The 23,436-nt window shown below is 55.2% G+C and overlaps 1 protein-coding gene across 1 annotated transcript in view; it reads left to right on the forward strand.

The window, feature by feature from the left end:
- Positions 1–23,436, forward strand: part of GRK5 (G protein-coupled receptor kinase 5) — a 233,664-nt gene that overhangs the window by 205,600 nt on the left and 4,628 nt on the right. The window contains exons 5-13 of the mRNA XM_047759568.1: positions 1,938–2,038; positions 3,838–3,930; positions 9,509–9,572; positions 10,685–10,825; positions 12,235–12,425; positions 15,340–15,377; positions 17,057–17,146; positions 18,643–18,851; positions 23,201–23,338. Of these exons, the coding sequence (XP_047615524.1) occupies positions 1,938–2,038; positions 3,838–3,930; positions 9,509–9,572; positions 10,685–10,825; positions 12,235–12,425; positions 15,340–15,377; positions 17,057–17,146; positions 18,643–18,851; positions 23,201–23,338 (1,065 nt within the window). The remainder of the gene's footprint in view (positions 1–1,937; positions 2,039–3,837; positions 3,931–9,508; positions 9,573–10,684; positions 10,826–12,234; positions 12,426–15,339; positions 15,378–17,056; positions 17,147–18,642; positions 18,852–23,200; positions 23,339–23,436) is intronic.

The raw sequence follows: 23,436 nt of genomic DNA on the forward strand, positions 1-23,436 counted from the left end.
GGGTTTCCGTTCCCAGCTTAAACCAGCCAACAGCTTCTTATTCCCTTCTTATTGGCCAAAGTGTCACTCCCCAGAGTTACTTGAGAAGGGGCTTGGTTGAAATTGCTTAATCTCTTCATGTCGAGCCAAAGGCTGAGTTTAAACCTGTGGTCATTAAATCAAACGCGTATTACCCGCTATTAACTCCCCTCAGGGTTTTGGCTGTGGGCAGCCTCCCCAGAGCCCTCCTGCCAGCCAGCCCCAAGGAATGTGTGCTGTGACTTCTCCCACAACTGGGCCACCCCCAGACTCTGGAAGCCCCTCCATCTGCTTAGGAGTGTGGTTGACCAGTTGGATGGCCGATTGCCCACAAGTGAGAGAAGCTGGGGGGGTGGGAGGTCTGAAGGCGCCTTCTGCTCTGCCTCTGACCCCACCCTCTGGGAAGCTTTCCTAGATGACTGCCCCCCCTCTGCCCCTGCCTCCAGCCCAGCAGCCCACTGCCCCGAGCTGCATCATCTTCCATATGAGCTCTGGCTGCCTCTGCTGGAGGGCCTCACTGTGCCACGTCAGCCCACAGCTAAGGCCACACTGCAGGGGCCTCCTGGAAGGTGGAGGTGGGTGAGGAGAACATAGGTGGCCCAGATACCCCACCACCTCCAACCAGACTTGACCTAGACCCACCCAACCTGGGGTAAATCCCCTCTCTGCTGCTTATTGGCTGGGTGACCTTGGGCAAATGTCTTAACCTTTCTGAACCTTGGTTTCCTCATCTGTGAAATGAGCATCATAATAGTTCCACTTCGTAGAGCCGTAAGGAAGATCAAATGAAAGAATGTGTGTAAAGGAGTTCCCGCTGTGGCTCAGTGGGTTAAGAACCCAACATAGTGTCCATGAGGATGTGGGTTCGATCCCTGGCCTCGCTCAGTGGGTTAAGAATCCAGCCTTGCCGCAAGCTGTGGTGGCAGATGTGGCTCAGGTCCAGTGTTGCTGTGGCTGTGGCGGAGGCTGGCCGCTGCAGCTGTTACCCCTAGCCCAGGAACTTCCACATGCTGCAGGTGCAACCCTAAAAAGAAAAAAAAAGAGCACAAAGAAAGAATGCATGTAAAGTATTTCGCACGGTGCCTGACCAGAGTGGGCCTCAATGAAAGGAAACCGTTGCTACCCGTTATATTGTGTCTGTGGGTTTTCCTTCAGTATTGGGTCTATAGATACATTTCATTTGGAGGAAGAGTAAAGGAGTTTGCTGTTTAAAAAAAGCTTGAGAGCCATGGAGTGCCACCCGGCTCATTTTATATATCCCTGTAGCCCAGAGAGGCAAAGGAGATTTTCTGGGAGGATGTGACCTTATTTATGTCTTACGGAGAGAAAGTGCTTTGAGGTGAAGGACAACACTGGCTTCACCTCGTAACACCCGTCCCCGCTTCTGGTGGCAGTGAGGCAGGACCACGGCCAGAGTCCCACAGCTACGAGCAGCAGGTGTGGGATTGACCACACACCTGCCAGCACCCAGGCTGTGCCCGTGTCGAAACCCTCCGCTCGCTGCCAAGCCGTCCCTCCACCTGCCCCCGGCCAATTGCTAACCCTTCCATGCCTGGCCTTGATGGGCTGGGGGTACCTCTCACACCCGCCCTCTGAGGAGACGGACCCCAGCGGCTAATGGACGGGGGCAGCTCTGGGGGGCTCCTTATGCTGTTGAGCGCTCACACCTCTCACTCGGTTCAGCCCAGGACATGGGGACGATGCCGTGTCCTGCAGATGGAGACAGCACCCTCAGAGGAGGAGCTGTGTGGCCTCGTGAGGTCACACACACCGGCAGTGGCAGAGCCAGAAATCTGCCTCTAAATCTGGCCAATTCACCACCGTTCTGCCCCGCCACCTCCCCGCATCCCCACCCCAGTGCCCAGCAGCTGGCCGGCTCCCTCCCTCACTGATGGCACCTCTCCTCTTCCTCCCTCCAGTCCCCAGGTTTCATCGCCCAAGTCAGCCAGGACCTGGTCTCCCAGGCTGAGGAGAAGCTCCTCCAGAAACCCTGCAAAGAACTCTTTTCCACCTGTGTACAGTAAGTGCTCCGGCCGTCGGGTCTCCCTCCCTCCTTTCCCGCCCGCCCGGGCATCAGGCCCCTCAGTCACCTCTCAGCCGCCACACAGTCACCTGAAAAGGGGCTGCCTCTAGCCTCTGCCTGGAGTGCCAGGCGCCCAGGGCAGGGCTTCAGTGCCCATAGCGTCAGTGCCCGCGGCTGTAGGCTTCTAACGAAGGGAAACGGTACCAGGTGCCACGTCCAAAGAGAAAAGCTGCTTCAGATGGTGCTGAGGGCAAGCAGCTCTCCAGGCAGAGACAGAGGAACGGGCAAAAATCGGACCCAGGCAGAATTTGACACAACATTGTAAATCAACTATATATTAAAAAAAAAAAAAATCAGACCCAGTCTGGGTGATTTAGAAATCCTCCCCAGCCCCCACCCACCAGCACTGCTGCAGGAGAGGGCCTGCAGGCGGCCCTCTCGGCCACATCCCATCACCTCGTTGCAGGCTGTACGGTGACCCTGAGACATAAGACAAGTAGGTGGGTGTGGTGCCAGCTGTGCACCAGTTAAGCCCCATCTTCCCACACACACGTGCCGGGAAGGTGTAGGCAGCTAGACTCACACGGTTCCTGCGCCCACACACAGCCCCCTGCCCCCTTTCATTGTGACATCTAGGCACACAAACGTACATACATGCCCAGATCACAGCTGGCATGAGTCCTGTGGGCTTTTTGTGCACCTTTGTTCAGACTTTGTGCCACAGACATTAGTGGGGCACCTGCTGTGGACCTCACACTATGCTATGTGGGGGAGACCTTGTGAGCAAGAACCCAGGCCTGCTTTCACGGACCTTCTTGCCAGCACCGCATGCGCTATGGGAAAAGCCGAGACATTCAGGAGGACAAACGTGGGTCCCCGCCCTGGGGTGGGTGCTGGGGAGAGGCCACCATGAGCAGAAACAAGCCTGACTGCTGCCCTCTTGGAGGTGGCGGAGTGTCAGCTCTGACAACAAGTGAGGTCCCGGGTTGTCCACCTGACCCCAAGGGTCCCTGGGCTGTCCACTTGACCCTAAGAGAGTGGCCATCCTGGCCCACAACGCCGGCCCCCATTCTCAGGTTTGGCAGGACACCAGCATGTCCCCCACTCTGCGTGTCCCCTCCCTTCCCCAGGTCCCAGGTGCCTGGTCTAGATTGGTCAGCATGGCCGCTTTTTAAAGGGTGAAGCCCACCCCTGCCTGCAGCCAAGTTTAAAACCTTTCAGGACCTGGCCTAGGGCCTGGCCCACAGCAGGTGACCAGGAGATTGTGCTGCAGCGTTGAGAACCTTCCAGAGGCGTCACTGGTCCTGACCAAATCCAGAGCCTGCGCCCCTCTGCCCCTTCCCAAGACACCCAGCATCCCAGAGTCTCAGTCTCTCCCCTGCACTTAGTTAAGTATCCCCCTGTTCTCACCTCAGCTCCTGTCTCTTCTCCCCAGCCTCCCAGGACCTCACCTACCCCTGACTCATGATAACATGCCCCCCAGGGTCGTTTACTGATCTGTTATGTACCCTTTGTGTCCTCCATCACGCTCGCTGCGTATCCTGGAGCCTGGAGCAACGTCCACGGCCAATACTCGCTAAGCCTTTGCAGCACCCATCAGTCAATTTCACACAGCCTTTGTAGGATGATGGGGCCTCTCGCCACTCCTGCTGCATCTGTTGGAGGCCCCTGTGTGTTTGCATTTCCAAAGTCTGGAAGTGGATGAGGCCCAGCTCTAACCTGCTGGATGAAGCTCTGTCCACCTGCTCCAAGATCAAGATTGTAAGCTGTCCACCTCTTTGTTTCCCCTGAGCCAGGTCCGTCCACGAATACCTGCGGGGAGGACCCTTCCACGAGTACCTGGACAGCATGTATTTTGATCGCTTTCTCCAGTGGAAGTGGTTGGAAAGGTGAGCACTCCCCAGGCACACCCCCCACACCAGGGTGTGCCAGTCTGCGTGTGCACGTGTGTGTGTACACATGTGCCCGTGTGTGTGTGTGTGTGTGTGTGTTGGGGAAGGTATGGGTTTTTCACTTGAGAAGTCATATAGAAATCTGTTACTTCCCATGGTCCAAATAAAATTAAACGTTCTCCTTCCGTTAGTTAAGTTCTTACATATTCTTCTAAAAATGGTCTGTGCTTATTAACATGGACCGACACACACTTGTGCATGTGTATACTCAGCATTGTGTTCTTACCATTTTGGTTCACTGTCTTTGGGAATTCTTTCTCTGCCAGCAAATAAAGAGCTGCTATATGCTTAGAAAGCTCTGGAGTTCCTGTTGTGGTACAGTGGAAATGAATCCGACTAGTGTCCATGAGGATGTGGGTTTGATCCCTGGCCTCGCTCAGTGGGTCAGGGATCCAACGTTGCCGAGAGCTGTGGTGTAGGTCGCAGATGCGGCTTGGATCCCTCGTTGCTGTGACTGTGGCTGTGGCCAGCAGCTGTAGCTCCAATTTGACCCCTAGCCTGGGAACCTCCATATGCCTTGGGTATGGCCCTAAAACGCAAAAAAAAAAAAAGAAGAAGAAGAAAAGAAAGATCCATCATGTAACCCACCCCACGATGGGCGCAGAGTTTGTTCTCAATTTTGCGTTCAGCCTTCACTAAGTAATGTATGACTTTGTGCATACAGCTTCATGTACTTTTGCAAACACACCCATAGAAATTCCCAGCAGAGGGATTTCCCACTTTGAGGGGACAGCTAGATCGTCCTCCCCAGCCGCTGCCCCAGTTTCCAGCCCTGCCAATGCCAGGCGCCTGCCTCCACCCCTCTGCAGCAACATTGCTCCTGGCACGTGAGAGTGGGGTTTCCTGCTTGTGTGTCTTTTCATCTCTCATCACGGGTGAGACCGGGCATCTTTTCATGTTTTGCTTGCCACCTTACTCTTTGCAAAGTGCTCTCGCATGAACGGCAGTGACTTGGAGGGGCAGAGGTGGCCTCCGTGCAACTGAAAAGGAGGGAGAGGCAGGGAGGATGTGGCTAACTGGGTCACCCAGCCATGACAGCACAGCCAAGGGCAGACTCTGGCCCAGGACCCCCAGATCAGTGCTCTGCCCACCACAATGTTTCAGGATTCCCAAGCCGGCAATGCCTGCATTAAATCTATTCTATGTGAGCTGGTAGGTGAGGCTGGGAGTGTCGCCCACGGCCATCGTGGTCAGAGAGCAAGGAGCCCTCCTGGTCCTGCAGGTGTATTGACATCGGTGCTGCCAAGTCCCCTGCAGATGCTTAGAACATGAACCTGCAGGACACGAAGCCCCAAAAAGCTGCATTCACGGCCCTTCCCTGCCCACTCAGGAAGCCCTGAGGAATCTCCCTGCCCTATAGCCCCTGGGGGACATTTCTCTCCACCCTGACAGAAGCAGGTGACATCGAGCAACGGATGGCCTTCCCTGTTGACGCACTGCCTGCCACTGGCCACCTTGCTGTGCATATCATGGCTCCAGGAGATAGAGAGGCCAAGCGTGGGCCACCAGGAGCCCACAGCCTGGGTCTGTGTCCCGTTCTGCCTCCTCCCAAGGGGCCCTGGGAGGGCACACCTCTCCACAGCTTGCTTCGCTCACCTGCAATGTGGGGATGTTAACAATGCCTCCTTGTGGGCATGGGGCAGGGATGAGAGGAGACAGCATGGCCCACACCTCAACAAAGCCAGCCTCGCAGATGCAGGAGGGAAATGGCTGACCATAACCGTTGTGAAGAGCTGTCACTGAACTCACCGGCATCACTGTGGCCGTCGCCTCCCCTGTCTGGTATTGGAGGAAGTGGCTGTCCCTTGCAGAGAGGACAGTCTGTTGGGGGCGGCGGAATTCATCTTGCCCCGCCTGCCACTCTGGAGCCCCGATCTGCACCCACCTTCCAGTGGGGGGCAGGAGGGGGTCAATGGAGGGTCAGGACACCCAGTGTGGGCTCTGCAGCAGGCTGCCTGGACTCCAGCTCCAGCCCCCGCACCTATCAGCCGTGACCCATCTCATTTCACCTCTCAAAGCCTAAGGGTTCTCATCTGCAAAGTGAAGACAGTAGTGGTCGCACCTCCTGGGGCTGGTGTGAGGATTACACGAGTCCAGGTGCACGTGGCTTTGAGCAGCAGGGTCTGTTACCATAGAGACCCCCAGAAGGGGCTGTGTCCTTTATCCCTAGAGTTCTGATAATGACATCTGACACTTAGCAGCTCACAAAGAACCTTCCAATGCATGTACTTTCTCAATAGCTACATTTTCCTGAAGATGCAAGGCTCAGAGAGGTTGATGGGTTAGCCCTGGGTCACACAGCAGGGGCCTGGCTAGGCTGGAACCTGAACCCCAAGTCCCTCACTCAAATCCTTCACCCTTAGCCCACCCAGCACTGCAGTTCTAGTGGACTGCTTTAGCCATGGCCACCAGCTTTCACTTCACTTGTCAGTACCAAACACACGAAACAAAGAAATGGCCTTTTCAAATCTGTGTGCCGCCTGCAAAAAAGGTATGACTTTTTGAGGGTCTTAAGCACTGGGAGCCAGCAGGGCAGGCCTCTGGCCTAAAAATGCCCTATATGACTGACAGCACTCCGCCTGCCCCCTTTTGTTTTTTCTTGCTAACCAGATCACAGCCTGCTGGAGCTGTGCTGTTGAAATATTAAAGGGATTCTTTTCCCTCCCAAGGTTAACCAAGAAATTCCTCGGAAATTGTGTTACACTCGTTTCCCCCAGCAGAGGAGCTCTGCGGTGATGTCAACCAACTGTTTGCTCTCCGTGTCTCGTCAACTGTCAGGCCCGGGCGCCTTCATGTGGTTTTGAGGGCAGCTGGGGGAAGCGCTTCCCAGGGCAGCACAGTGGGTGCAGGCGCATGGCAGCTGCTCTGGGCTGGGCTGCCTGTGCGGAAGATGCAGGGCGAGGGGGAGTCCTGAACCCGGGCAGTCTGTGCGGGGGTTGGGCCCCCGCTTCCTCCAGAAATGCCAGGGAAGAGAGAACGAGTCACAGCACGTGGATTCGAGACAAGCGTGCCCAGGAGTGCCCGAGAGTCTTCAGGGCTGTCCTAAGAGAACAGCGTGGTGCAAAAGAAGCTGTGATTTCCAATGAAACCCAAATCCTCTTCAGGACCCAGCAGCGAGAAGAGTTTCCATGGAAGATTCATTCAGGAGCTGCCGGGTGACCAGAGGCTCACTGGTCTTTCTCGAGCTGACCCAATTCTTTGGTCCAGTTTGGCCTCACCAATCCCTGCCCTGATTAAGACTCTTGGGGTGGGTTTGAGGGGATGCTCAAAAATAATCCAAGAGAGGTATTCCTGCTGTGGCACAGTGGGTTAAGAATCCCACTGTAGCAGCTCAGGTCAGTGCAGAGGCATGAGTTCCATACCCAGCTGGGCACAGTGGGTTAAAGGATCCAGCATAGCCACAACTGCAGCGTAGAACACCACTGCGGCTCAAATTCCATCCCTGGCCCGAGAACTTCCATAAGCCATGGTTGTGGCCATTAAAAAAAAAGAGAGAAAAAAAGGCCAAGAGAGCCAAGAGTCAGTTTGAACATATAAGCTGCTCATTCTTACCCATTAATCAACTGATGGACATTTAGGTTGTTTCCATATCTTGGCTGTTGTGAATAGTGCTGCAATGAACGTGGCAGTAAAAAACGATAATGTTTATACAATGGACTATTACTCAGCCTTTTAAAAAAGGGAAGGAAATCCTGCCATTTAGGACAACATGGATGGACCTGGACCACATGATGCTAAGGGAACCAAGCCAGACACAGAAAGACAAATCCTGCGTGACCTCCCTTATAGGTGAAATCTAAAACCGTCAGGCTCACAGGAGCAGAGAGCAGAGCGGTCCCGGCCAGGGGTGGGGAGGGAACGGAGAAAGGGGATGTCGGCCAAGGGCGCAAGGTTTTGGTTATGTGAGATGAGTAGGTTCTGGGATCTCCTGTACAACACAGTGATGGTGCTTAGCGGTACTGTATTTATTGTTCGCTTGCGGTTTGCTAAGAGGGTAGCTCTTAACTGCTTTTTTTTTGTCTTTTGTCTTTTTAGGGCCACACCACAGCATATGGAGGTTCCTGGGCTAGGGGTCTAATCAGAGCGACAGCTGTGACTGTGACCTACACCACAGCTCACGACAATGCCGGATCCTTAACCCGCTGAGCCAGGCCAGGGATCGAACCCGCAACCTCATGGTTCCTAGTCGGATTCGTTTCCGCTGCGCTGAGATGGGAACTCCTAAAGTACCTTTGAAAGAAGGGAAGGAGAAGTTCCTGTTGTGGCTCAGTGGTTAACAAACCCAACTGATATCCATGAGGATGTAGGTTGGATCCCTGGCCCCGCTCAGTGGGTTAAGGATCCAGTGTTGCTGTGAGCTGTGGTGTAGGCTGGCAACTATAGCTCCAATTCGACCCCTAGCCTGGGAACCTCCATAGGCTGTGGATGTGGCCCTAAAAAGACAAAAGACCAAAAAAAGGAAGGATAAAAGAAGGGAGCGTAGGGGGATGGTAATTTTGTGAGGTGACAGAATGGTAATTAGCTTGATGGGGTGGTCATTTCATAATGTATACATTTATCAAAACATCAAGTTGTGCTCACTTTGTCGATTATATCTCACTAAAGCCAAAGAAAGGGGTGGGGGGGACCTGAATTTTCTTAGCCAAACAGGCCAGCGATGAAAAACCTCAAGCTGTCTGCAACTTTGCTGGAACTAAATGGCCATTTATTTATTTACTCCAAGAGTCCCATCCTTGCCTGGTGATCAGAGGGTCTGTCTTAATAGACATTATAAATGACTCTGGCTAATTAAAATGGGGGGTCGGGAGAGGCAAAGTGATTCGTCATAAATGCTGCTTCTGGCAGACAGGATCTCTGGTGTTCGGGGCGGGGGAGGGGGAATGTAATTGACTCCCTTGGTGATGGGAAGGCTGGGGACAGGAGGCCAGAGAGTCCCCAGACTAGACGTGAAGACCAGCAGCCTCTGCCCCCGGGGAGGCCGGGTCTTCCAGGGATGCAGCCAGGGGCTATGGGGGCACCTCTGCAGGAAGGAACGGCCAGGGCGCCTGGGGACAGAGGTGCAGCCGCCTGCCCGGCAGGTGTGGGAGGGCTGTGGTTTCCTCTGTGGCCACTGTGGGACACCGAGGCTCTGTGGCTCCTGGCCCCTTCCCCCTCCCTGCGCTGAGGACACAGCTTCCCTGGGCGTTTAGCCGCATGATTTGCATTTGGGAGAGAGAGGGCAACCACAGGGAAAGTGCGGTGAAGCAGCCTCGGCTCACATTTTTGAGCCTCCTGCTTTTTCCTCCCAGCGCAGGGTGGAGGGCTGAGGCCTGGGATTTGAACACCCAGCCCCAGAGCAAGTCCCCGAGGGAGGGTCCCGTCTGCAGCGATGATTCCTGGGGGGCCCCAGGGCCCGGTTTGGGGGGCGTGGAGTTGAGCCTCACTTTGGCTGCTCTCAATGCTGCCGTTGTCTATTTCTTCTGGATTTTGCATTTTACTACTACAAGACTCAGGTTGGATTTTTGCTTTTTTCCAGGCAACCGGTAACCAAAACCACTTTCAGGCAGTACCGAGTACTAGGGAAAGGGGGCTTTGGGGAGGTGAGTGAACGTCCCGCATTCATGGGCAGTTGCTGTACTCTTGCCCCCTTTTCTGTCCCTTTCGGATTGGCCTGAAGTGTTCTAAGCAGGGCTTCTGAGCCAATGGCTCAGTCTTACGCCCCCTGGTGGAGAGGGAGGGTGAGGCTGCAGCCTCTGGGGAGGTGGGCTGTGTCTAAGGTGGGAACTGTGCCTGGCCGGGCAGGTGAGAGGGAGGTGCTCTTGGAGCCAGCCTCAAGCAGCATTCAAGTCTGGAGACAGAAATGGGCACTTCTGGTTGTGTTTGGAGGGAGAAGTGAGGGCGTGAGGGGCCTAAGCAACCTGGCCTGACCATGTGGTTAATTTGCACTGTTGCACTTAATCTGATCTTCCCAATACATGAGGCAAGCCTTGTTATTCCCATTTTAGAGATGAGGAAAGCGGAAGTTCAGAATGGTTAGGTGACCCAGGCAAGCTCACACAGCCAAACAGGGGCAGAACTGGAATTCCCTGGGAGCTCAGTGGGTTAAGGATCCGGCATTGTCACTGCTGTGGCTCGGGTCACTGCTGTGGCATGGGTTTGATCCCTGGCCCTGGAAGTTCTGCATGCCATAGGTGCAGCCAAAAAGAAAAGAAAAAAAAAATAGGGGCAGAACTAAGACCAGACCCAATGCTCTGGTTCTCATTCCTCCGAATTATAAGGGGTCTCCCTCCCATCGCTACCCCCACTCCCCAAAAAGCCTCTCTGACCAGCACCTGGTGCTTGAAAGTCCCCATTATCTGTGGCCACATCTGGTTGGAAGCTTGAGACAGAGAAAATCTGGTTGCCTCTGAGAGAGGCCCAGTCCTTTAGGCCTTGGCCATCCATCTAAACATGGGTGTAAATGGCTGATTCTGTACCTTCAAGGGCTAGGATTTGCCTAAGGTGGCACCAAAGCCAGATCTCAAGGGCAGGACCCTGGGACCAGTGGGTCCAGGACTCAGGCATTGTCAGGTCCGAGGCTGGGACAGCCCACGCTGCAGTGCAGCCGGCTCTTGGTTCCCAGCCCTGGAGACACAATATCCTGACCTTGAGGGAGCTTCAGGCCGCCTCGTTTCACGTGCCCTGTGCCCTTGGCTTCCTCCTTGCCCTTCAGGTCTGTGCCTGCCAGGTTCGGGCCACGGGTAAAATGTACGCCTGTAAGCGCCTGGAGAAGAAGAGGATCAAAAAGAGGAAAGGGGAGTCCATGGCTCTGAATGAGAAGCAAATCCTGGAGAAGGTCAACAGTCAGTTTGTGGTGAGTGTCAGGGCTCTGGGACAGGCCCCCTCCTGGCGACAGGACTTCCATCCCTTGGGAAGGGGGTGATCTTCCGGGGGGCTGGTCCTTGTCCGCCCAGGGCATGGAATGCGGTGAGGGGAAATGAGCCACAGAAAGGAGCCTGAAGTCCCCTCCGTCACAGGGCACCTGGGGGTCAGTCGTGGCCACCTTGTCCCGTCCCTGGAGCTAGCCTGGCTCCCCTCTAGTGTGAGACCAGGTCCGGCCAGGGACCAGCCAACTGCAGGGGAGGCTGGGAAATGTGGAGGCGGATGAGGGTGTTTGGCCATCTCTCAATGTCTCCGCTACTTGTTATTATAAAAAATAATATACATGCAGGTTAAAAAGTCAAACAGCACAGTAAAGTTAAAAGCCTCCCTCTTTGAGTAATCATTCCAGACATGGGTTTTTTTTATTATTTGCATTTTTAATGGCTACACCCATGGCATACCGGAGTTCCTGGCTAGGGATTGAATCCGAACTGCAGCTGTGGCAATGCCACGTCCTTTAACCCACTGCACCAGGCCAGGGATCGAACCTGTGCCTCCACAGCGACCCGAGCCGCAGCAGTCAGATTCTTAACCCACTGTGCCACAGCGGGAACTCCTCCAGATGTGTTTGATTCATGTACAGAGTTGCTTGTTTTTAGCTAATGGGATCTTACTACACATCTTAGGCTGCAGTGTTCCCCCCCTTAAATTGTAGAACTTTTTCAGTAACCAGGCCTATAGCTGCACCTCTTCTTTTAAAGCTGGGCAGCAGTCCCCTGATGTACAGGGAAAGAGATAGGCCATAACTTGTATAGCCGACCCCCATGGACGTACAAGTTGCTTCTGGCTTTGATGCCACCACAACAGACAAGGCTGCCATGTCCATCCTCCAGCACCCCTTTGGCATGTTCTGGGGAGAGGGTGCGTGGTGGATTCCTGGAGGAGGAGTGGCTGTGTCAGAGGGTGTGTGCGTTTCCCCAGTTACACACCATGCGGCAGCTGTGCGTGAAGGCGAAGGATACCATCAGCCTGCTGCAGCAGTCTTTCCCTGGAGTGGGTGGGTTTTATAAGGTGATGCTCAGAGTGGGCAGAAGTTTTAACCACCTGATGCACATACATGTTTTCATGACGTAAAAGCACAGACACCGGCTTTCAGGATCCCTGGAAGCGCAGGTGCCGGCTGCCCCTCCCTCGCTTTGCCCCCTCATCTGGAACCACCGAATCGGACTGAGGGGCAGCAGCCGGGGGACGGTGAGGCTGGCGGGGTGCAGGGGCTGGTGTGAAGCTGCCGCAGCTCCCTCACCCGAGCCTCCGCGCAGCTTCAAGGGCCCCAGCGAGGAGGAGCGGAAGTGGGGGTGGCGGGTCCCAGAACCTGACCGCAGGGCCACCTTGGGCTCCCAGGTCAACCTGGCCTACGCCTACGAGACCAAGGACGCGCTGTGCTTGGTCCTGACCATCATGAATGGGGGGGACCTGAAGTTCCACATCTACAACATGGGGAACCCTGGCTTCGAGGAGGAGCGCGCCCTCTTCTACGCGGCGGAGATCCTGTGCGGCTTGGAAGACCTGCACCGCGAGAACACCGTCTACCGGTGAGCGGGCGCCCGGCCCTGGCCCCCATCTGAGGCCGAGCAGCTGGGGCCCACCCTTCCTGGCCTGGACTGGACCGTCATCCCCTGGGAGGTCGAGGCCGGGTCGTTGCCCTCGAGTCGAATAGACGCCCACCCTGCAACCGAGTAAGGGTGGGGGGCGGGGAGGGGCGCTTAGCCGGGCCAAGTGTTGCCTCAGAGTCGATGCCCCCAGCACCCAGGCAGCTCAGTGGAGCCTGGTGGCGGAACCAACCCCAGGAAGGCTTTCGTAGGGTCACCGCCACCGCAGGCATCGCCTGGAGCCCAGTCCCTCCGAGACCGCCTGGCTTTGTAGAACCAGGTGGTCAGATTCTGTGAGCCTCAGACTCTTCTCACAGCCCACCTCAAAGAATCTTGAAAATCTGGAAAATGCCCTCATGCATTTTATAGACATCTGAAATAGTCCATCATGTGTTAAAATAGTGGCGCATGTTATTTTGAATGGAACTAAAGTGACATCTCATTTCCAAAGGTATCCAGTGGAATCTAATTGCTCCAGCAAATTGATGTTCCACCATCATCTAAAAAAACGCATGACAGCTCTTTAACAGTGAAGAATTTTCTGTCATTTTCTTATCCATTCTCCTGTACCACCACAGAATATTATATATATATATTTTTTTTTTTTTTTTGCATGTAAGTCATTTTTTTTAATGGCCGCACTCGCAACACATGCAAGTTCCTGGGTTAGGGATTGAATCCGAGCCCCAGCTGCGACCTATGCCACAGCTACAGCTGTGCCGGATCCTTTAACCCACTGTGGGGGGCCAGGGATCAAGCCTGCAGCTACCCCAGCTTGCTGTAGTCAGATTCTTTTTTTTTCTTTTTTTTGGGGGGGGGGGGTCTCTTTAGGGCTGCACCCACGGCAAATGGAGATTCCCAGGTTAGGGGTCCAATCGGAGCTGTAGCTGCCGGCCTCTACCACAGCAATGTGAAATCAGAGCTGCGTCTTCAACCTACACCACAGCTCACGGCAATGATGGATCCTTAACCCACTGAGTGAGGCCAGGGATCGAACCCGCCACCTTATGGTTCCTAGTTGCATTCATTTCTATTGCGCCATAACAGGAACTCCTGTACTCAGATTCTTAACCCACTGCGCCACAGAGGGAACTCCACATAAAAGTCATTGTTCCGCATTCCGCTCTGAAATATACGGATATATAAGATTTTTTTCAAAATTTGCTTTGACTATATGGCTCTAAGTGTTAAAATCGTGTCTTCTGGCCATGCTTATAATAAGTAGATGGCTCTTTTAGTTGGGACCCTAGAGGTTTTACCCTCTGGACCAGGCTCCACGGTCATATTGAGGAGTGGGGAGCTGCTTTTCTTCTGTCCAATGAGGGAAGAGTTACGGAGAAAGGGCAGGTGGAAGGGAGATCCCAGAGGGAGCCAGGCCAGGGCATCATGATGGTAAGGATCTAGAAATGCATATTCCTGAAGTCGCAGGCACATGGGGGCATGCCCACCCCCAGCACACACACCCGTTTGAAGACCTTTGCCTCAGAGCTCTTGGCGGAGATGATCTTGGGAGCCCAAGAAGGTTTGGAAAGCAAGGAGGAATGGTCTTGAGGACGGGCTCCCCCATCCCCCACCCCTCCGCCCCTATCCCAATTTATGCTTTTGTTTTGTTTTCATTCAAGTGAAAAGAAAGTCATAAAAGTTTCCCTAAGGGTTGAAAAAAAAATCCTCCACTTGATTCCTTTCCTCTTAAAAGAAGGAAAAGGGCAATCCTCCAAGTTCCAGCCCTGCATCTAGGGAGGAAGAGCACCTTGTGGCCTGACCGCTTGCTGTTACCTCTCTGTGGGTGTGGGTTCTGGCCCACTAGCCATCTGTCTTTCTGATGCGCTGGTCAGTGGGGGCTGATTCATTGAAATGATGGCTCCTGCCCTTATTTGGAATGGTCAGCACATCAAAAGCATGCAAGTTAATAACAACAGCAACAAAAGTATTTTGTAATAAATAGCTATATACAAACACCAATTATCACTCTGAGGTTGCGCCGCTGGATACGAGCACAGTAACCACTTCCCATGAGGACAGCTACCCTCAGTTTAATGAACAAAGCCAGTTGGTTGAGAACTGGATCCTCAATCCAGATGCCCTTATATCGTTTGCCCAGTGGCTTAACTGAGTTGCATACACTGTCCTGTTGGTATTCTTTAACTCACGGAGATCTTTTATTAGTAAAACCAGAAACTTCTGTTGCCACCCCCCCTTTTCTGGGAGTAGAGAGCTTCCCTTTCTCATGAGCACAATCATGTCATTAAAGAGGAGAGAGACATGAGGGATGGGATGGGGTGGTTGCAGCTACAGATGTGCCTTCTGGCCATGCTTCTTCCCAGGCTGTGGCTCAGCTGGCATCAGGGGATGTGCCAGGCTCCTGGGGGCCCCATCCCAAAGGGAGTCTCTGTCCTGGAGGTTGCCATTCTCTCCCTCACAATTCTCTGCCCCAATTCTATAGCCAGTGCTTTGTCCTCAGTAACATCCTCCTTCATGCCCAGGCCCTGTTTTGCCTTCAGGGCATCCTGAGACCTCAAGGTCTTCCTAGCCCTGGAGGGGACTGTCACCAGCCAGAGGTATTCTCAGCCATCAGTGTGTGGACAGGTGGCAGGACTGGCCTTTGCCTGACTTCCTTTCAGTCACTCCACAGGGTCAGAAAGACACCTGTGGTCAATAGCAGGGCTTGTTTTAAATTACTGGAGGTAGAGAAGTTAGCCCAAGATTGTCTTGATTCAGGGAGAGATCAGACTTCCTGAGCCCAGAGGTGGGAAGGAAACACTCAGCCTGGTTGGCTCAAAGGGGTCCACTCAGCGGCTACTGTGCCCATGGCACCCAGAACACCCACACTCACATGCTGGTAATCTTTCCCTTTCAGAGACTTGAAACCTGAAAACATCCTGTTAGATGATTACGGTAAGTCGGACAGTGGCCCTGGGATCCTTTTCCTGCTCTGTAGCTTAGGTGAGCATTGCAACCTTAAGGGAGCAGAGGGCCTTCCAGCAGAGACTCAGAGATGCCAACCCTGGGCCCACAAGAGGGAGAGGGCATGGATAAAGCTCCTACTTGGTGAAGAGGCAGTGTGGCCCAGCCAAGAGAGAGGGATGGGGAGACAGGGTGCGTGCCCAAGGGTGAGAGTGAGCACTGAATGAGGCATCGAGAATTCCAGAGACTCTGGGCGAATACTTAACTCTCGTGCAACTTCTCTGCACCTCACCCTCCCTGTTTGTGAAATGGAAACAGTGGGTCCTGCCTTTCCTTCTTCAGAGGGGAGCGGGGGAGGTGAGATTCTGACAAGATCACTTGAAGGGGAATTGTTTTATCAATTACAGCCAGCTATACACATGTTAGGCACTGTTACTTGTACATCACTGTTGTGATCTTCTAGTGTGTGTGTGTGTGTGTGTGCACGCAGGTAACAAGAGCAAGCACAGTAACTCCTCATAGCTGTTTAGCCTCTGGCACCTGTGAAAAGGTTGTCACATCTTCTATCTGACTAGATCTTCCCATTTCTACAGAGGGGCAAGGCCGGTGTCTCCCTGGGCCCATTTTACAGACGACAAGATTGAGGTTCAGAGGAGCCGACCCACCAAGGGCCCCCAGCCATAACAGTGGGGAGTCAAGGCCAGAAACCAGGTCTCACTGCCCAAATGCCCCAGCACCAGGCAGCCCCAGGGAGGTGGGGGAGGTGTTGGTAACCAGGAGAACAGGCTTGAGCGTGATGCTACCACGTGGAGGAGCAGGCACAGGGTTCCTCACGCTGGAAGCACCCAGCGCCCACAGGGGTCCTTGTTCCCTGCTGGCCTTGGAACTGTGCCCACCACTGATCGGTCTCCTGACAGCTGGAATCTGCGTGCTCTCTTCCCCCATTCCTGCCTTTGTCAGGGGCCACTGAGCCGGGGGAATCCACTCAGCTTTAGCCTCAAGGAGGTCCCTGGCGTTGGGTCTTGCTGAGATCCAGGCTGGGAAGGGGGTCATTGTTCCTTCCTGGGGGTCAGATGAGGCCACTGCTGGGGGAGGCAAACTCTCAGCACCGCGTCACTGCCTTTGGGGGTCAGTGCTGACCTGGGAACCCTCGTCCCATCTCCCTGTCTCTGCTAGACCCAGGGGCATCTTCTCTTTCTCCAAAGGGAGAAAACAAACAACCTCCAAAGAGCAGCAAGGCAGAGTAGGGAGCTGCTTCCCAAACTGCTTTATGATTTTTCCCCTCAAGCAAAGTGTTGCTAAATGTCAGGAGAATCTCACATTTTCCCATGAAACAATCCCAGAATCGGGCCAAGGCACTTTAAACTCTGTGACCTCAGCCTTCCAAGAAGCCCATTAGGGCATTTTATGAGGCAGGTCAGCCATCGTCCAACCAAAGCCAGGCGTCCTTTTGCATCTTTAAGTTTTTCTCCTAAAAAAATAATAATTTATCCCTCTCCTCTGACACCTGGACTGTCCCAAGGGTCTATAGTCACCCAGCGATGGCAGATTGGGTACCACTCTTCCTGGGATGGGTGGCCCACACATGGCACGTCTGGAGCCCTGCCCGGGGTAGGTAGATGTCCACGCAACCATCCCAGGAACTCACTGACTCTGCTGTCCCTACTCAGGCCACATTAGGATCTCGGACCTGGGCCTGGCTGTGAAGATCCCCGAGGGCGACCTGATCCGAGGCCGGGTGGGCACCGTTGGCTACATGGGTGAGTGTGGGTGCGGCCCCTGCCCAGCCCAGCCCACGGAGCCGCTGGCTTCTCTGTGTACCTCGTAGCAGAAGTGGTCGTGGTAGGAGGTGGGAGGTCTCAGCCAGGGCTGGGGGAGCATTGGGGCCCAGGGTGCAACTTGACTGCACTGAGCTCTCTGTGGCCCACCCCCGCAGTCCCTGCTGTGTCTCAAAGCCAAGCCCCTCCTGGGGTCAGGAGCAGAGCCAGCACACAGCACTGCCTGGGCGGAGGTGAAGGAGGTGTCCCGTGAGTTGGCAGACAGCCTTTTAGGGTGATGACAGAGTAGGGAGATCATTAGGACGGGCCCAGAAGGGAGAGGAGCACACCCCCTTCTGTGTCACAAAGCACCGTTCTAAGTAGAGACCCGCCTTGGCTTCCTGCCCTGCATCCCCTGAGCACCTCTGAGACCATCCTCCTAGGGTCTGCAGGGATGGGCCCCAGAGCTACAATGGTCCCCCAGGGTCCCCCTTCCAAACAGGGACCTCGCCTGGGCCTCCTCCTGGACACTTCATCCACCTCCGCCCACCTCAGGAGGTGAGGGGCCCCAGAAAGCTCTGGAGGCTGAGGACATTGTTGTCCTCTACCGGGCTTGTGCCAGCAACACATGCTCAGGCTTCTGGACTTGGTCTCTGGTTCTCAAGGGTTCTTTTCAGATTGCATGCCATGTGGAACTTATGGGGTATTTGTGGTATGTGGGGGGTTTGTCTACCCATGTGAATGCTGATGGATGGATGGATGAGGATGGATTAGTAAATGGGTGGGTGGATGGATAATGGGTGATTGGGTGACAGGTGGATGACAGCTCCATCGTGCACCTCTGTGCACAGAGTGTTGTACTCTCTTGCACATCGTGCACCCTCTTGCACAGAGTGTTGGTATAGCCTCTTTCGTGTGCACACCAGTACGTGCGGGTGCATTTGCCTCCCTAGATGTGTATGGTCTGCCTCATGACCTGAAACTACCTTTTTTGCACTTCCCTGGTGAATCTATGATTCATTTTATCCAAATGTTAGGGATGTCATATTGAGAAGCTGTTTGAACTCCAGATAAATTTAAAATCATCTTTACTTTGGGTGGACACACCTGCACTCATGGAAACGCATACGTGGGCGGTACCTGCTGTGTGCCAGGTGTCACCCCTGTTACCAGGCACCATGGAGAATCATGTGGCTCACATTCTGTTGGGGGGACATCAAGGGACCAGGGTGTTTTCATCCGCTGCGCTCAGGCTTCTAAATCCACAGAGTCTGTTGGGAGTACAGTGGAGAGCAACCAGGGCAGGCTCCCTGGAAGAGGTGGTGTTTACAGCCGTTGGTGGGGAGGAGGCAGCAGGGCCAAGCGGTCTCAGCCACGAAGCTCCAGGCAGCACCGTCACTCCTGGCTGCAGGACATCCTGAGGCCCCGCTGGTGTGAGTCACAGCCCTGGCCCCATGTGCCTGTCTCTCACCTCTCTTGGCCCCCTGCTCTGCCCCCAGCCCCGGAGGTCCTGAACAACCAGAGGTATGGCCTGAGCCCTGACTACTGGGGCCTGGGCTGCCTCATCTACGAGATGATCGAGGGCCAGTCGCCCTTCCGCGGCCGCAAGGAGAAGGTGAAGAGGGAGGAGGTGGACCGCCGGGTCCTGGAGACGGAGGAGGTGTACTCGCACAAGTTCTCCGAGGAGGCCAAGTCCATCTGCAAAATGGTGAGCTCCCGGTGAAGCAGTCGCTGCCCTTGGGCCGGGTGTCCAGTGCTGGCTCCCCTTCCTGCCCTTAACCGAGAACGGCAAACAGGCTGAGGGGGCAGGGCCGGGGCACACTAGGGTGCGGGTCGTGAAGCCAGCAGGCCAGGGAGCAGGCGGTGATGGCCTGGGGGGTGGGGGGCAGGGCAGCCCAGTGACAAGAGGGGGGACTGTGATGAGCAGTGGGTGACATCATCCCATCCAGCTCTGTGGGGAAGTCAGCATGGGGGAGAAAGGGGATGACCCCAGCTGGTCCTCAAGATGCAAAGGGACCTCAGGCAGCTCCTACCGTTGACCTTGGGCCTCCTGCTCCCTCCAGCTCTGGATCTCTGGGTGCTGGCTCGAGGCCAGAGGCTGCAGGTTTGGGGAGCGGGGTGATAGTTTCAGTCTTCGAACGTCTTCTAATCGAGTTTTCCACCCAGTACATGGATGTTGGTCACACTTGCTGGGGTCCTGCATGACAGCATCCATGGACAGTGAATTGGTCTGACCACAGGCAGGGCTCCCTTGGGGAGTGACCTTTAGACAGGCTCATTGGGTGGAGCCAGACTGAGGGTTTAGAAGCCAGATAGAGGAAGGAGTGACAGGAGCCATCAAAAGTGGAGCTGGGAGGGGGAGTTCCCTGGTGGGCTAGTGGTTAGGATTTGGTGCTTTCCCTGTTACAGCCTGGGTCCAATCCCTAGTTTGGGAACTGAGATCCCACATCAACCCACTGCATGCGGAGGCCAGAAAAAGAAACGGGGGAGCTGGGAGAGAATCAGTGCGTGACTGCGGCCCCTCCCACCAACCCAGGTGGGCCCCTTCCCTCCCTGCCTGGCTCTCGGGCTCCCACCTGTGCCCCCTGGGCCCCCTCCCTCTGGTACAGGTCCAGCTGTGCTGACACCCCACCATAGGCAGCTGCCCTCTAATGCCAGCCACACAGGGACAGGAAGGGACTGAGCACTGGTGTGGGGTACCTCTTGTCCCTGGATCACACTGCATGGGAGCAGCAGAGGCCACTGGCCCTGGGGTGGGGCTGCCCTCCCTCCCCCATGTCTGAATCCTGTGCATAAACAACCAGGCTGGAATCACAGAAGGGCAGCCCAGGGATCTGATTAAAAGTAGTGAAGTTCCTGCTTCTAGAAGACCCGAGGCTGCACTGCTAGGGGCCCAGGAGCCACCTGGCATAGCTCCCCCTGCCCACAAGTCTGCCCTCCTAAAGCCGTCTGCCCCTGCTGGACTGCTTTCTCTACCAGCCTCAGTCTGATGTCACAGAGGCAGGGGAAGAAGTACTTGGGCCTAGCTGCCGCCTGACCACTTCCTAAGGGAGAGGATCCGAATGTAGAGCTGTCGTTTGCATGTGTGAGACCCTGAGGGAGGATGGCGTGTACACAGGCAAACACACACCCAGACCATGAGGGCGGGCCTGCAGCTGGGCACTTGCCTGCAGCTGGGGCGCCTCCAAGAAAACAGGGTTTCACAGCAGCCAGAGCTGGGGCTGGGGGCACAAGAGGAGCAAGGCAGCAAAAGGCAGGTACATGGACACGTGGGGTCCTAGCAATGCTTAAAAACTGGGGTGGGGGGGAAGGCAACAATACCTGGTGACGGCGCAACCAGACATCTATCCAGTGGGACCTAATTGGGTGAGGGGTGGAAGAAGGTCAGAACATCCCCAGTTGTCCCAGGTCAGGGTCAGGAATTCAGAGGAGCAGGTCTTGAGAGACCCTCAATGGCAACGTGGACATGCTGAGAGGACAGAGAGCCACAGAGGGCCCCCTCCCTGCCCACAGTCATCGGCTTTGGCATGGGCTTTGGGGCACCAGGACCAGGGGCACTGCTGCTCCTCTGCTGCCTCCTGGTGGTCACTGAAGGAAAGGCGACAGCTGAGCCTGGGGTTCCAGGCAGACCTCAGCCTGTGGGTGCAAGTGTCCGACCAAGGTCCCCTTACCTTTCTCAGCGAGAAGAACCTTAGGAAGCCTCTGGCCTTGTTCTGTCTCCTTACAAATGACCCTGGAGTTGTGAGATTCTGGTCTTGGCTTCTTCTGCACCCTTAACCCCAGCCCATCTGCTCTGGCAGCCAGGCTTGTGCTGTCACTGCCAAGGGACACCAGCTTGGGACATGGCAGGGCCTGACTATAAGGAAACCATGGAGGCCCCAGACAGCTCCGGCCCCACCTGCTGAACAAGGCCTCGCTACAAACAACAAGGAAGCTGGACCTCCGCCCCCAGATTCCACCCCCCATTCCATTTTGGCAGCCACAAGACCCCCCTCCCCTGGAATCCAGAAACGCATGCATCTCATCACACTGTCCCCTGGGTCCAATCCCTGGGCCCAGACCTCAGCCCCCACTTTCTTAGGCCCTTGCTGAATCCCAGCACTTGCCCTTCCCCACCAGCCCCGTAGCCAGCTCACTCTCACCGGAAGCCCTCTCTGCCTGCACCCCCCTCAACTCACAGCTTCTCTCCCTCCCACTTCTCTGTCCATACCTGATATTGAATGTATAAACTTGACCTGATGCCCAGGTTGCAAACAAGCAGCGGGTACATGGGCGTTTACTTCAGCTTGCACAGTGTTTTAGAAAGAGGTGAATAATAGGCTAGACTTTAAAATGGGCTGAATTCACATTTAAAAACTTTGATTTTTCTGGCTTCTCTCAAAAAAAGTAGAAGCCCTGGACACTGGCCAACATTGCTGGCTGGCAGGAGCTGATGGGCCGCCTGACACAGCCCACCCAGCCTACCTCTCTCCTTTATAGCCCTCATTTGTGTTCTCTGTCTGGCCAGCCGCCAGCCCCTGCAGGCTTTGGGGTCCATGGCCTCCTGGGATTTCTGTGAGCAGAGCAAAGCCCCAGGAAGGCAGCCGAGGGAGGCCCCAAGCTGCTGGCCCTGGGGTGAAACATGCCGGGTGGTCAGTGACCAAATGGCTTAGTCCCTTCAAGACTGTGACCTGGTGCTTGCCCTGCTGCCCCCTTTCATTCCTTAGTGGGTTGTTGTTTTTTTTTTAGGGGGGGAGTGTCCCAGCAAAGCTACCCTCCAGACCATAAGCCCCAGGAGCTCCCCCCCCCCGCCGCCCCCCGCCAGTGGCTCTGAGGCAAGCTGCAAATGCGTGTTAAATGAACAAGTGCCAAGGATGCCAGAATATTGGTGAAAGAAAGGGCTGGACTCCCTCCAAGGTGCAGGCAGGCCACTCATCTTGATTGTAGACTCAAAGCAGACACTTAGTAGACTGCAACTGTATAGAGGGTGCAGTGCTCAGTGGGGCAGGAGAGAGAAGCTGGGGCTGGAGCCTGAGACTGAGGGGAGAGGCGTGGCGGCCCTGCCCCTCCCACACTAAGGCCCGCCCCTCCCTCTCCCCCTCCCCTCCCTTTCCCCTCCCCCTCCCCCTCCCCTCCCCTCCCCTCCCGCATCTTTCATTCACACCTTCCTCCCATCTGGCTGGCTGGCTGTTGCTGCAGCCTCTTCCTCTATTAAGTGTCCTGCCTTTTGACTGTGACGAGGATACTCGTCTACCCCAACCATCTTTGGCTCCCCACTACCTTGGGATTAAAATTCCACCTCCAGACCTGGCCTTCAGGACCCTCTATCCCTGTCCTCCACCAGTCTCCTTCTCCCTGAGCCGTCCGTCGCACTCAGCCTTCGCTCAAACTCAAAGACCAGTGTTCCCCAAGCACACCCTGAACGTCCCTGCTGCTCTGCTCATGCTGATGCAAGTTCCTCCTGCTTCGCCAGCATGTCTCAAAGGCCACCTCCCCAGGAGGCCTCCCGGTCCCCCAGCCTGCAGCCAGTCCCTGTTCCTCTGCCACCTTGGTGTCATATCTGTATTGCCTTGATGGGCCCTTTGAACATGGTTTTGCCGAGGCCAGACACTCAGCATCCTCTCTCTCGGGACCTACTGGGTACCAGGCTAGAGTGTACCTGTGAATTGAGTAAATGAATGAGAGAAACTAGAGATGAGCCCTTGCCCTTCGTAGCTGACCTGGAGCAGAAGAGATCCCACCAGCTCCAGGCAGGCACTGGCGCTGGACACGCAGTCGTGGGGAGCAACAGGATTCCTGCTCTCTGGGGACCAGGCATCTGAGCACCCTGGGAATGTGGGACCACCAGGCACAGCGCAGCTCAGGAGGCCAAACTGAAGTCTGAGCAGGGTTGGGCAGTGTCCACTGGGTACCTGGAGTGGTGCAGGCACCATGGAGGTGAGAGGACGGATGTCCGGGGGTCTCAGGGACACGTGTGAGAAGGAGATAACTAGGGGCTCTCCAAGCTCCTCAGCCCCTTGGGCCTCCAGGCAAGAGGAACAGCCCCAGGCATGTCCTCATGGGACTTTCCTGTCACAGCTACTCACCAAAGATGCAAAGCAGAGGCTGGGCTGCCAGGAGGAGGGGGCTGCAGAGGTCAAAAGACACCCCTTCTTCAGGAACATGAATTTCAAGCGCTTAGAAGCTGGGATGTTGGATCCTCCCTTTGTTCCGGATGTGAGTAGCCTCCCCAGCCTGGATCGAGCCTATGCACCTACTTACCACTTTTGACTTCGCTCAACATCTATGCTGGGCCCTGGGGTGGGGTGGAGACC

This window comes from Phacochoerus africanus, chromosome 15, assembly GCF_016906955.1.
Source record: "Phacochoerus africanus isolate WHEZ1 chromosome 15, ROS_Pafr_v1, whole genome shotgun sequence".
Taxonomy (NCBI): domain Eukaryota; kingdom Metazoa; phylum Chordata; class Mammalia; order Artiodactyla; family Suidae; genus Phacochoerus; species Phacochoerus africanus.